Source organism: Parasteatoda tepidariorum, chromosome 9 (assembly GCF_982258835.1).
Source record: "Parasteatoda tepidariorum strain Cologne lab strain chromosome 9, Ptep-v5.0, whole genome shotgun sequence".
Classification (NCBI taxonomy): domain Eukaryota; kingdom Metazoa; phylum Arthropoda; class Arachnida; order Araneae; family Theridiidae; genus Parasteatoda; species Parasteatoda tepidariorum.
In genome coordinates, this window is record NC_141763.1 from 100,674,318 (window position 1) to 100,686,619 (window position 12,302).

The 12,302-nt window shown below is 29.6% G+C and overlaps 1 protein-coding gene across 5 annotated transcripts in view; it reads right to left on the bottom strand.

The window, feature by feature from the left end:
* Positions 1-11,758, bottom strand: part of LOC107454282 (hydroxylysine kinase) — a 29,258-nt gene extending 17,500 nt beyond the window's left edge. Inside the window, exons 1-4 of one of the 5 annotated variants that reach the window (XM_087152500.1) lie at positions 11,294-11,758; positions 2,034-2,124; positions 1,796-1,939; positions 865-967 (exon numbers count right to left, since the gene is read on the bottom strand). In XM_087152500.1, coding sequence (XP_087008626.1) covers positions 865-967; positions 1,796-1,921 — 229 coding nt within the window. In that variant the 5' untranslated portion in view covers positions 1,922-1,939; positions 2,034-2,124; positions 11,294-11,758. Of the gene's footprint in view, positions 1-864; positions 968-1,795; positions 1,967-2,015; positions 2,125-11,293 lie in introns of all 5 variants that reach the window. The other 4 variants (XM_087152501.1, XM_087152503.1, XM_087152504.1 and 1 more) reach the window with 4 other exon arrangements.
* Positions 11,759-12,302: the final 544 nt, after the last annotated feature.

Below are 12,302 nucleotides of genomic sequence, written 5' to 3' on the forward strand. Positions count from 1 at the left end.
GTCGCGGGTCTAGCGCGAGATTCGTTAATTAGTTAGTGCAAACGATGCTTTAAGTTGTAAAATCAGACATTTTCTTCTGAATAAGCAAATTTTTTTCTCCGGAGGATTTGGAATTTCGGACGCAGTTTTTTATTTCTGATGAACTATTCAACCGATTGTTTTTAAGTTTTGGAATTAATCATTCAAAATTCCGTAGATTAAATTGTTTTAAGAATCTGTATACTTTATAAATAAATTTTTGGACCATTAATAAATTAAATAATAAAAAAAACAATAAATAATGAAAAAAAAATAATTAGAAGAAGAACTTTTTACATGAAATTTTCTTTAGATAAACATGTTTTATAAGTGCGTGTAAAAAATCTTTTATCCGCTTCACTTGTTCCGGATATAAGGTAAAAAAAAAAAAAAAATTAAATTTCCAAAGAGATCTAAGCGTTTTACCGCCCATTTGCTTAAACTATTGAGACTGAAACCATATTTTCCAGATTGCGACTACCTTCCTTATTTTGAGGTCGAAAATTCAAATCTTGAAAAAAAAAGCAATAAATAAATAAATAAAGTTTGCTTAGTCAGAGAACGTACGTTTTTGCATCTGATTTCATAATTTAAAATATCGTCTGCACTAATTAATTATCACAATTGAGATTAGAAGATTGAGCTCTAGTACGTGAAATTATTAAATCAAAAGTTATTCAGGGAATCCTTTTTTTATTTTGCTTATGGTATATTCATGCTCCGTAAAATAATAATAAATAAAAAAAAATCATTAAGTTTTTTATGGGTAACAGCAAAATGTTTTATTAAGCCTATAGTGTTTAAAAATGATAAAAATTATGTTAATAAACTCATAAATAAACTTACCGAAATGACCTGCTATTGCACTTTTTTCAGTATTGGTAATTTTCAGCGTGTAGCCATCTTCACTGACAGATTTAATGTAATTATTGGAATGTGCCTGCGATACCTGAAAAAGAAAATTAAAAGAGTTATCAAAATAAAATTCTTTATCACAAGACTTACGATATTTGCGTACAACTTAATATTTGTGATTATTCTAAGTATATTAAAATTAACTTTTTTTAATTGGAAAGTTATGAAAATATTTCGCATTCAATTATAAAGCTCGTTTGTTCAAAAGTATTTTTAGAGTTTATTATTATTTAATTTAATAAATTTTCAAGTCAAAAACATAAAATAACTTAAAAGAAGTAATTTTATGATCAGATCATAGGATTTCTTAGTTTCGTTTATTTAATTTCATTTTTAAAAGATATTTTTATTGTCAGATCATATGATTTCTTAAATTATATTTTTGTTTTTAAATAGGTAATTTTATTGTCAGATCAAGCGACTTTTTAGATAGTTTGTTCTCTTGTTTTTAAAACAGTAATTTTATTATCAGAACAAACGGTTTCTCGTAGGGTCCGTTTATTTATTTATTTTTAATAGATATTTTTATTATCAGATCATACGATTTCTTGAATTTGAATTACCTGTTTATTTATTTTATTTTTAATAGATATTTTTATAATCAGATCATACGATTTCTTGAATTATCTGTTTATTTTTTTTTTATTTTCAAAAAGAGAGGATTTTATTATCAGATCAAACGGTTTCTTGGGTAGTTAATTTAATATTTTTTTAATCATTTATTTTCTTATTTATTTATTTTTCTTGTTTCTTATTTATTTATTTTGCTTATTTAAAAACTTTTTTTACTAGTTTATTTTAGTTCTTTTCTTTTATTCTTTTTTTAATGAATTTTTGAATTCATTTATAATTTTTAGCTTACCTGAATATGAAAATTTTGATCGTCATAACTATTCATTCTCTTCATCGTCAATACTTCTAACCCATAGAGTTTTTGAACTAATTTTTCAGCAAAATCTTCCGATACATTTGGTTTTGAGAGTTCCATTCTTAAGTAGGATATATTCTGAAATAAAACATATCACTAAAGCACCTAAAATAAAAGATATTTTTTTAAGAAATGATATAAACTTTTTCCATACTTCAATATTTTTTCTTACTTTATTTTAAGCAAATTTTCCCTGTTATATTGTCAGAGCACTCTCTGAAATGAGGTCTTCTAAACTTTTCAGCCACGAAGCACTTTTGAAACTAAAAATTCCACGCAAAGTATTAAAATTTATACCGCAGCTGTATTTAGTAAATTGCAAAATAGTATTTACGATGCACGATCGTTTCGTCATTTGAGTTTGAAGGACATTAGATTTCATTATCTAAAAATTTTCTAATAATAATAATAAAATAAATAAATAAAAAATAATAAAATAAATAAATGAAAAATAATGAAATAAATAATTAAGAAAATAATAAATGGACTATCTAAAAAGCCGTTTAATTTGATAATCGAATAACCTTTTAAAAAATAAATAAATATCCGGACCATACAAGAAACCGTTTGTTTTGATAATAAAATTACTTTTTTAGAGCAAAAAATTAATGAATGAATTACCTAAAAAGTCGTTTGATCTGATAATAAAATTACCTTTTTAAGAATAAAAAACAAATAAATAAATAGACCATAAGATAAACTGTTAGTACTGATAATAAAATTACTTTTTCAAAAACAAAACATTAATGTACGAACTATTTAAAAAGACGTTAGATCTGATAATAAAATTACCTTTCAAAAATAAATAAATAAATGAACCATACGAGAAACCGTTTGTTCTGATAATAAAATTACTTTTTCAGAAACAAAAAATTAATGTACGAACTATTTAAAAAGACGCTAGATCTGATAATTAAATAACCTTTCAAAAATAAATAAATAAATGAACCATACGAGAAACCGTTTGTTCTGATAATAAAATTACTTTTTCAGAAACAAAAAATTAATGTACGAACTATTTAAAAAGAAGTTAGATCTGATAATTAAATAACCTTTCAAAAATAAATAAATAAATGAACCATACGAGAAACCGTTTGTTCTGATAATAAAATTACTTTTTCAGAAACAAAAAATTAATGTACGAACTATTTAAAAAGAAGTTAGATCTGATAATTAAATAACCTTTCAAAAATAAATAAATAAATGAACCATACGAGAAACCGTTTGTTCTGATAATAAAATTACTTTTTCAGAAACAAAAAATTAATGAACGAACTATTTAAAAAGACGCTAGATCTGATAATTAAATAACCTTTCAAAAATAAATAAATAAATGAACCATACGAGAAACCGTTTGTTCTGATAATAAAATTACTTTTTCAGAAACAAAAAATTAATGTACGAACTATTTAAAAAGAAGTTAGATCTGATAATTAAATAACCTTTCAAAAATAAATAAATAAATGAACCATACGAGAAACCGTTTGTTCTGATAATAAAATTACTTTTTCAGAAACAAAAAATTAATGTACGAACTATTTAAAAAGAAGTTAGATCTGATAATTAAATAACCTTTCAAAAATAAATAAATAAATGAACCATACGAGAAACCGTTTGTTCTGATAATAAAATTACTTTTTCAAAAACAAAAAATTAATGTACGAACTATTTAAAAAGAAGTTAGATCTGATAATTAAATAACCTTTCAAAAATAAATAAATAAATGAACCATACGAGAAACCGTTTGTTCTGATAATAAAATTACTTTTTCAGAAACAAAAAATTAATGTACGAACTATTTAAAAAGAAGTTAGATCTGATAATTAAATAACCTTTCAAAAATAAATAAATAAATGAACCATACGAGAAACCGTTGCTTCTGATAATAAAATTACTTTTTCAGAAACAAAAAATTAATGTACGAACTATTTAAAAAGACGCTAGATCTGATAATTAAATAACCTTTCAAAAATAAATAAATAAATGAACCATACGAGAAACCGTTTGTTCTGATAATAAAATTACTTTTTCAGAAACAAAAAATTAATGTACGAACTATTTAAAAAGAAGTTAGATCTGATAATAAAATAACCTTTCAAAAATAAAATAATAAACGAATAATCTGCGAAATCCTAGGATCTGATTATTAAAATATCTTTCAAAAATTAAATTAAACAAATGGACTACTTATGAAACCGCTTGATCTGATAATGAAATTACCTCTTTTAAGTTATTTGACTTTTGACTTAAAAATTTATTAAATAAAATTATAATGAATTATACTGATTCTAATAAATTTCTTTTGGGTTTGAAGGTCATTAGATCTCCTTCTCTAAAAATTTTAATTTTCGGACTAATTTTCTATTGCATACAATATAAAAAGATGCATGGTAAAATATGAAACTAAAAATAAATTCAAAGCAAATATTGCTGGTCCATTATTTGTTATTCTATTTTTTTTTTCGCTATATAACATTTGCGAACCTCGTAGTGAGCCAAAGAAAAAAATAGGACAAAATTTTTAAGAAACAATCAGGGCATTTCTTAAAAAAAAATATATATAATAATAGTAATAATAATCGGTATTCCGAAATTTTATTTTAGCTTTGAAAGTATGTATTTGCAAATGAAAGAAAGTAGTTGTCAAGCTGCCTTTTCTCGAAATCGATAATGAAGCACTTTTACGCTGTTTTTTCAATTGGGTACTTGCACTTCAAGAAAAAGAAGATCGCTGATACCCAGACATATGACCTATGACGTCAGCACCAGATCTTTGTTTTTTTAGCAAAATAGTGTCTAAAAGTTGAGCTAAGTTTCTCCACACAAGTTCGAATGTTCGAATGTTAGAACGTTAGAATGTTCACAAGTAATTCGAAGTTAACTAAATACAGTGTAGTATCGCACATGAAATTTGTTGAAATAGGATTCTTAGTTAACTTAGTACTCTTTTAGTTAACTTAGATTTATTACTTGTTTCTGTATTATTTTCCAACTGTGGTGCATTTTTGTCTTTGGCAACTTCGATGCATAATTAGTTTGTTTATGTTTTACATGGCCTCGTGCCCGTCTTTCTGTTAAGTAAGATAGTGAAAGAATTGAAATCTTTGCGAAATAATGTTTATGAAAGATTAAAGAATGCGTCACATAAGAGAATTGATACTTGGCGGGCCTGGCTTACTCGAAATGGAATGGAAAGAACAGTTGCTAACGTAAACAAATGTCACGTTTTAACAACCCATCAGGATCGAAATACCCATAGCACGTCACTTGCAAGCAGGGCCGGATTTAAGCTTGACGGGGCCCTAAGCTACTGAAAATGATGGGGCCCTTTTAAGTTCAATTCTATTTCTATACACCTAAAGTAAACTGTCGTATTTTTTATTGCTGAATATTAACATTATATTATTAAAAATTTGATAATATTGCTTGATTGTTAAATATATTGGTTGTGATGGGACTATAATGTAGAGCCTTTCTATTATTGCACATATTTTTTGAACGAGGAAAAAAACAGAAACTCATTTTAAGAACATCATAAGCACATTTTAAGCACCGAGTAAAGATTTGGCATGTTAGAAGAACCATTATATGTTTAACAGAGTTTTTTTTCTTCTTGAAATTCTGAACATATGTTATTTAAAATTTCAAATGATTTTTTTTTTTTTTGAATGTTTTTTTTTTTTTTTTTTTTTTTTTTTTAACGTTACATTTCGCTTTGCTGCTCTATGACTTAGAAACATGAAATTATGAAGATGTGTCAAAAATAAGCAATGAGTTAGAAAGAACATAAGAAAATACAGCTTGATTATTAGTTTTATTTTTTTTATAACCGCCGTTGAACAACCGACTTAATTTTGAGTTTACGACTACAAATTTTTAACTCCGTATAATATTGAGGATCTTATAATTTTGAACTCAATCCAGAAGACAAAAGAAGTGGATCAGTACCCAGAGGTATTGATTTGATGTGAGAACTTAGAGGACTTTGTGACCACGGCAGATTTAACATGCACCAGTCACCATTTTATACCTGGGTATTCTTCGGCCTGCTGGATTCGAAATCCCATTCTCACGAACACGAGTTCAACACCCTACCAACCAGGCTATCCCGGCCAAATTATTAGTTTATTTTATAATAGTCATTGAACAGCCAACCCAATTTCGAGTTTACGACTACTAATGTTCAACTTATTAGACTTCTAATTTTAAACTCAATTCAGAACACAAGGGAACTCCAGGATCAAGCATTGGAAGAAATATTTGTCTTGGAGGGGGACGTTTTGATGGAACTGACCAGCATTTAAGTTAGATTATGAGGAAAACCACAAAAGCCTTCCACTGTCAGTCTGACAACAAGGGGACTCTAACCTATGATCCGTCTACCACTGAGGATATTTTACTTCGGCACAATGGCTGGTGTAAGCCGGGTGTAGAATTCGTATCGACCAGTCAACACTGGGATTCGAACTCGATACCCTTGAGTCCATCTTCACTGGGTAATAACTCTGCAGGAGGTACCAATTTTATTGATTTGCCAAATTTTAGTCATCTTCAAAATGTAAATAGAAATTCAATCGTAATTTTGGTAGAATAAAAATATGGAAATAAACCGTTTTTCCTCTCAATCTGCAATGATTAATCAGAAGCAACCGTGAGGGTTAGTGTGCAAAATGAACAGGGTTAGTAGCTTTCTAGTTTTTTAAATACTTGTTAAATTATTAGTTTTTAACATGCATACTTTAAAAAACATAAGAAATACATTTTTCAGTATTAAGAAATAATAATTAAAAACTGTTATCAGCTGGAATAGAACCCGCAATCTCACAGTTTTGTGTTAGATTTCGTAATCATCAGCCCCAAATATACACACCTGCCTTGCGGATATTTCTTTATTATTATTTTTTTTTCTAATTTAATAAATGAAGACATTTGGATATTTGACATTCTTGAACTGGATACTTTAAATGCTTGACATTCGTTATTACAGAATGAAAAGCTTTGAAAGACAAATATTAGTTAATGTTTAATATTTAATTAAAGAAAAAGCATAACCCGTATTGAAATCTAACGAATTGTCCCTGATAAATTTTGTGGCCTGATACATGTCCGGATTTTTGAAACACTTTCTAGTTTTACTATTTAATCAAATTGGTTTCGATGTCTTTCATCCCGCCTGTCTCATTAGTGATTTAGTATATTTGATATCATTTTTGATTCGTTCTTACTTAATATTAATTTGTTTGCGACAATTAATTTGTATAACTTTTTTACTACATTTTTGGGAGGAGTTTAAAAATATAATATCGAAGCCATTAACTGAAGTTAAATTGGCCTTTTTTGTATGCCTGTTTTACTTACATCATCCACACACCCACACGCGACTGACTGCTTCTTAGAAACAGATATTAAATAGCCTCTTGATCAAATGATGGGACAAAATTTGCATTTTAAAAAAAATCAAAAAACTTTTCTACCTTTTAAAATTGTTTATTTTTAAATAATTTATTAATACTCAAAATGATTAAAAGATGTGTTCCTTTTCATTGACAACACAGTTTTATATTTTATCTAGTCATTTATTTATATTTTTTAAACTTATTTTTTATTTGTTTTTATTTTATTAAATTAAATGCACAGATTTAAAATAAAAACAAATCTGCCAAAATTTTATAAATAGCTTCAATTTGCAATTTTAAGAAGTTACTTCGACTTTGCTTTAAAAAATTGAAATCCTTATAAATTAAAAAATTTAGATGCCTTATTAACTTTAAACACATAATAACAACAAAAATCAGGGAGTTAAAAATAGAAACAAGTATGATTAATAAACAATAAAATCATAAGCTAACTAAATAAATGAATTTTGTGTACGAAATATCATATTTCGGGGATACATTGAAAATTTGGTCAGACATGAGGTTTGAACAATATTTTTTACATATATATTTAAACATTTGTTTAGCTGATGATCACTTGATTTCAATGCTCTATCAAGCAATATCACATGTTGCTTCTGTCTATTAGCAGTAAGGAAAATTAAAGTAAAACCACATCTGTTATCTCAATTTCATCCGAAATAGACCAGATCAAAAATTTTGGCAGATAGGCCTGTCAAAGAGGGAATTGAATAGTGGCCCACCATTTAAATAAAGAAAGAAAGGAGTTCACGGATTCATGTACGATTAATTTGGAAAATAACAAATTAAAATCAATTACAATAATTAAGTAAATTAAACAATTAAGCTAGTTGAAACATTTAGGATAATTAAAAGGAAAAAAAGCTTTTATAATAAATTGGAAAAACTATATTTTGTAAAAAAGAAAAGTTAAAAGTAAACGAGAAGCTCTTTAACGACAATGAGACACAACGGAAATCTCGAAACAGAATGACCCTAAACAAGATTTTCTCACAGCCCTAGAAATTTTTTGCCCAGAAATCAGACAAAAGGGTTGTTTCTGTGGAGAAGGACAAAAGAGCCCACAGCAATTTAAAGAAGCTGAAAACATTTACTACTCCATGGAGTCTAGAGTACTGCTTTTTAGGATCCATGGACTACTCCCATCGCTGGTAGCTACGAAAGCTACAGGATATTTTCATCAGTCAAAAAGCCTTTTGATTGCTCTTTTGGTTAGAAAAGTGAAGAGTAACAATTATTTTATATTTGTAAACACTTCTATTAGATTTTGAAAAGCGTTCGCTAATGTAAAAGAGAAAAAAAAATGTATTTTAGTCTTCAGAAGGCTCCAGCTCCGAATAAAACTTTAAAAAAAGAAGGAAAAAGTTGGATCTGGGGGCCCTTGCCATATCGGGGCCCCAAGCTACAGCTTATTTAGCTTATACGTAAATCCGGCCCTGCTTGCAAGTACCCCTTTGTACTGCAGTATGCATATACTGCCTTGCAATTGAAAAAGCAACGTAAGTGCCTCACGGTAGATTTCGAAAAAATTGGCTTGACGGCAATTTTCCTTCTTTTGATATGAATGTTAAAATAGAATTTCAAGGAACTGCTAAAACAAAATTTAATTTTAAAGAAAAAAAAATCTACAATGTAATTAATTATTATTCAAAAATGACAAATATTACAAAATAAATTATTAATAATATAATTAATATTCATAATTATAATTAATATTACAAAATGTATAATTATTAATATATAATATATATTAATAATTATAATTAATGTTACAAAATATCTTACGAAATAAATCTCAATTTTTGAATTTTTTGTCGTTTACGTTGATTTTTTTATTGCACGGTAGTATACCAGACTACATTTAATAACGGCAAACTATACTTTATGGCTTACCCTAGCACGAATAACTAATACACTGGTTATCATAAATTAAGGAAAATTCACAAAAATCGCGATAACTCAAGAAATTACACATGGAATTTTATGAAACTTACCCACAACACATAGTAAGGTATTAAACAACATAAAAAGAAATTATCAGACATTAATAGTAGTATAGAAATTAGCACATGTATAAAATAAACAAATTGGAAGTATCGGTTTGCAATAGAAAAAGTACCTTTAATATGGAATATGATTGCCTCTAGAAGCAATACAGCACAAACAGCGATGTGTGATGCTTTCAATTATGCGGTCTATCAGTTCAATAGGAAGTGAGAGCCATTGCTCTTGTAAAGCAGTTGCAAGCGTGGCAAGGGTCTGAGGGGGCGGATTGATGGCAGATACACGCCTCCCTAGAGCATCCCAAACGTGCTCGATAGGATTCAAGTCCGGGGATCGAGCTGGCCACTCCATGCGAGTAATTGTTTCCTGTTGAAGATAATCATCAACAATGCGAGCTCTGTGTGGTCTTGCATTATCGTCCTGTAACAGGAAGCAATCACCAATTGCCCCGGCATATGGGCGCACATAAGCATCAAGGATGTTGTCTCGATAAACCTGAGCATTCACGGTTCCCCTTGGAAAGACATGGAGGTATGTGCGCCCTCCTAAGGATATGCCTCCCCAAACACAGACACTGCCTCTTCCGTATGCATCTCTTTCACGGATGTTTGATGGATGATAACGGGTCCCAGGTTCTCTCCATATCAAATAACGTCTACTGTCACTTTCTAGACTAAACCTGGACTCATCCGTAAAGAGAACAGGCCTCCATTGATCTGACGTCCAGTGGACATGTTGTCGGGCCCACTGCAAACGGTCTCTCCTATGGCGTGATGTGAGCGGCACGCAAATGGCTGGTCGTCTCGCATACAGACCACCTTCGTGGAGCCTTCTGCGCACAGTTGACGTTGACACCAACCTTCCGGTGGCTGCAGCAAGAGAGGATCTAAGATGTGTCGGAGTAGCGGTTCTATTCCTGCGTGCACTTAATGTCAAATATCGGTCATCGGCACTGGTCGTAACAGTTGGCCGTCCTTGACTGAACCTCCTAGATGCCGAATCTGTGGTTTGAAATTGCCTCCAAAGTCTATGAACCACAGATGGACTCACATTTAGCCATCTGGCCACTTCTGATTGACTCTGCCCTGCCTCTAGTCTCCCGATGGCTCTCCATCGTAGTTCTTCAGGCAAATGATGCCTAGAGGTCATTATTACGAATTGGCTATCTCAGATTTTCAATGTCGCAATCACAGTAAAATTTGTGTGCTTTCTCTCAAACTTGGACTTTTATGCTCCAGGCAGATGACGTAAGCCGAGTGCAGCGCCACTAATTTGCATATTGCAATTTTACTCAGCTACTCTTAGTGGACAACATATGCAAATTTTGCACGGTTTGGCTTACTTTTGAAAGAGTTATCGCTATTTTTGTGATTTTTCCTTAATTTATGATAACCAGTGTAGTTTGGAATTTAGTGTTGTAACAAATAGTTGCATATAATAATTATTATAATATTAGAAGTTGTTAGCGGTTTCAATTTCAGAAAAAAATATCGAAATTTTTTTTTTTTCTTTTTCTGTTTTGCTATGTTACTGTCTCGATGTGACTATCCTAGATTTTTCCCTTCCAAGAAAGTGAGTATTGACTTCTAGGCAGAAAACATGACCTAAAATACGGTGCTTTTAGGTTTTCTTTATTATTAGGCTTTATGTTATTTTTATTTTGCATGTTTCGCTTATGTAAAAATAATTTCTTACAAAATTAATACCATACGGAAAAAATCTTAATATTTATTAATTAATAGTTAATTAAACTAATAGTAAATTAACTTTATCATATAGTATAATCTAAATCTAATAATATTCTGTAAGCTACGTATTTAAGTGACAAAATCCAGTATTAGTTGCACGAAATAAAGATATAAAATGTAATTAAATCATTTTGATTTTTTTTCTTCAGAAGTTGGTGAGGGGGTTATTTTTCGGTTCATTAATAATTTGTTATTCATGTAAAAAGAAGAAGAAGAAAAAATAATAATTTAATACAGCGGTCACATAAAATTGTTTTACTTACATAATAAAGAAACTTCACTCCTAATAGCAAGAGATTGAAGAATCGAAGCTGACATCCCTATCTGGATTCGAATAAATTGATAGATAGGCATACATGAAACAAACCTTATCTTTATGTGAGGTCACAACCCTGACCTTGTGTGGGATTACTGAACCTGTTATTTATCATTTCATCACTCATTGAAAACAAAATGTGATTGCACTAATTATATTTGAACAAACCAATTCGCTCTCATATTACAATTTAATTTCTTTTTTTTTACTTCATAGTATTTAAGTTTTATTTATTTATTTGCAGCGTGTTCTCATTTCTGTGATATGAAATGGAAGAGTGATGTAATTGAAGAGTCTATATAATGGGGTGATGTAATCCTCTCCCCTAAAATAGGGTATTCAGATATATGTTTCCGCCTTGTCACCCCGAGAGACCCCCCCCCCCCAGGAGAGAAGGTACTGGCAAAGAATAGACAGGGACAGTGATGACGTATTTCATGACGTCAAACCCCGCCTCCTTCCAAACGTTTTTTCGAACGAACCATTTCAATGGTATTTCCTATGTGAATTTAAGACGGCAAGGTTTTTAGTTAATTATTGAAATAAATAAATTTATATAGCGCTTCTAATTGACTTATTCCTAATTTAAGCAGTTTTCTTTATACGGGGTATCAGTAGATTTTACGAGTTAAGTGCATTAAATGCTATAAAAAAAGTTTCAAAATGGTTATGTGTTTCGCTCCTGTTATGTTAAAAGGGTTGTTCGCGCATGTGCGACTGCCGCGCCACCCCTTTGTGAAAGACTTTTTTATACCTTGAGAACTTCATGAATGGCGGACGTAGTCCGTGAGTCTTTTAAAATAAAGTGTTCTACAGTCCAGTGCAAACCAGTGTTGTTATTTACGAAAAATACATTTTGAGCTATCGATTAGAGTGATCACAAAACAAGGGTCAATACTATGTTTAGTTTCCAAAATTTTAATATATAGAATAGCTAAATTAAAGCAAATTTAAGA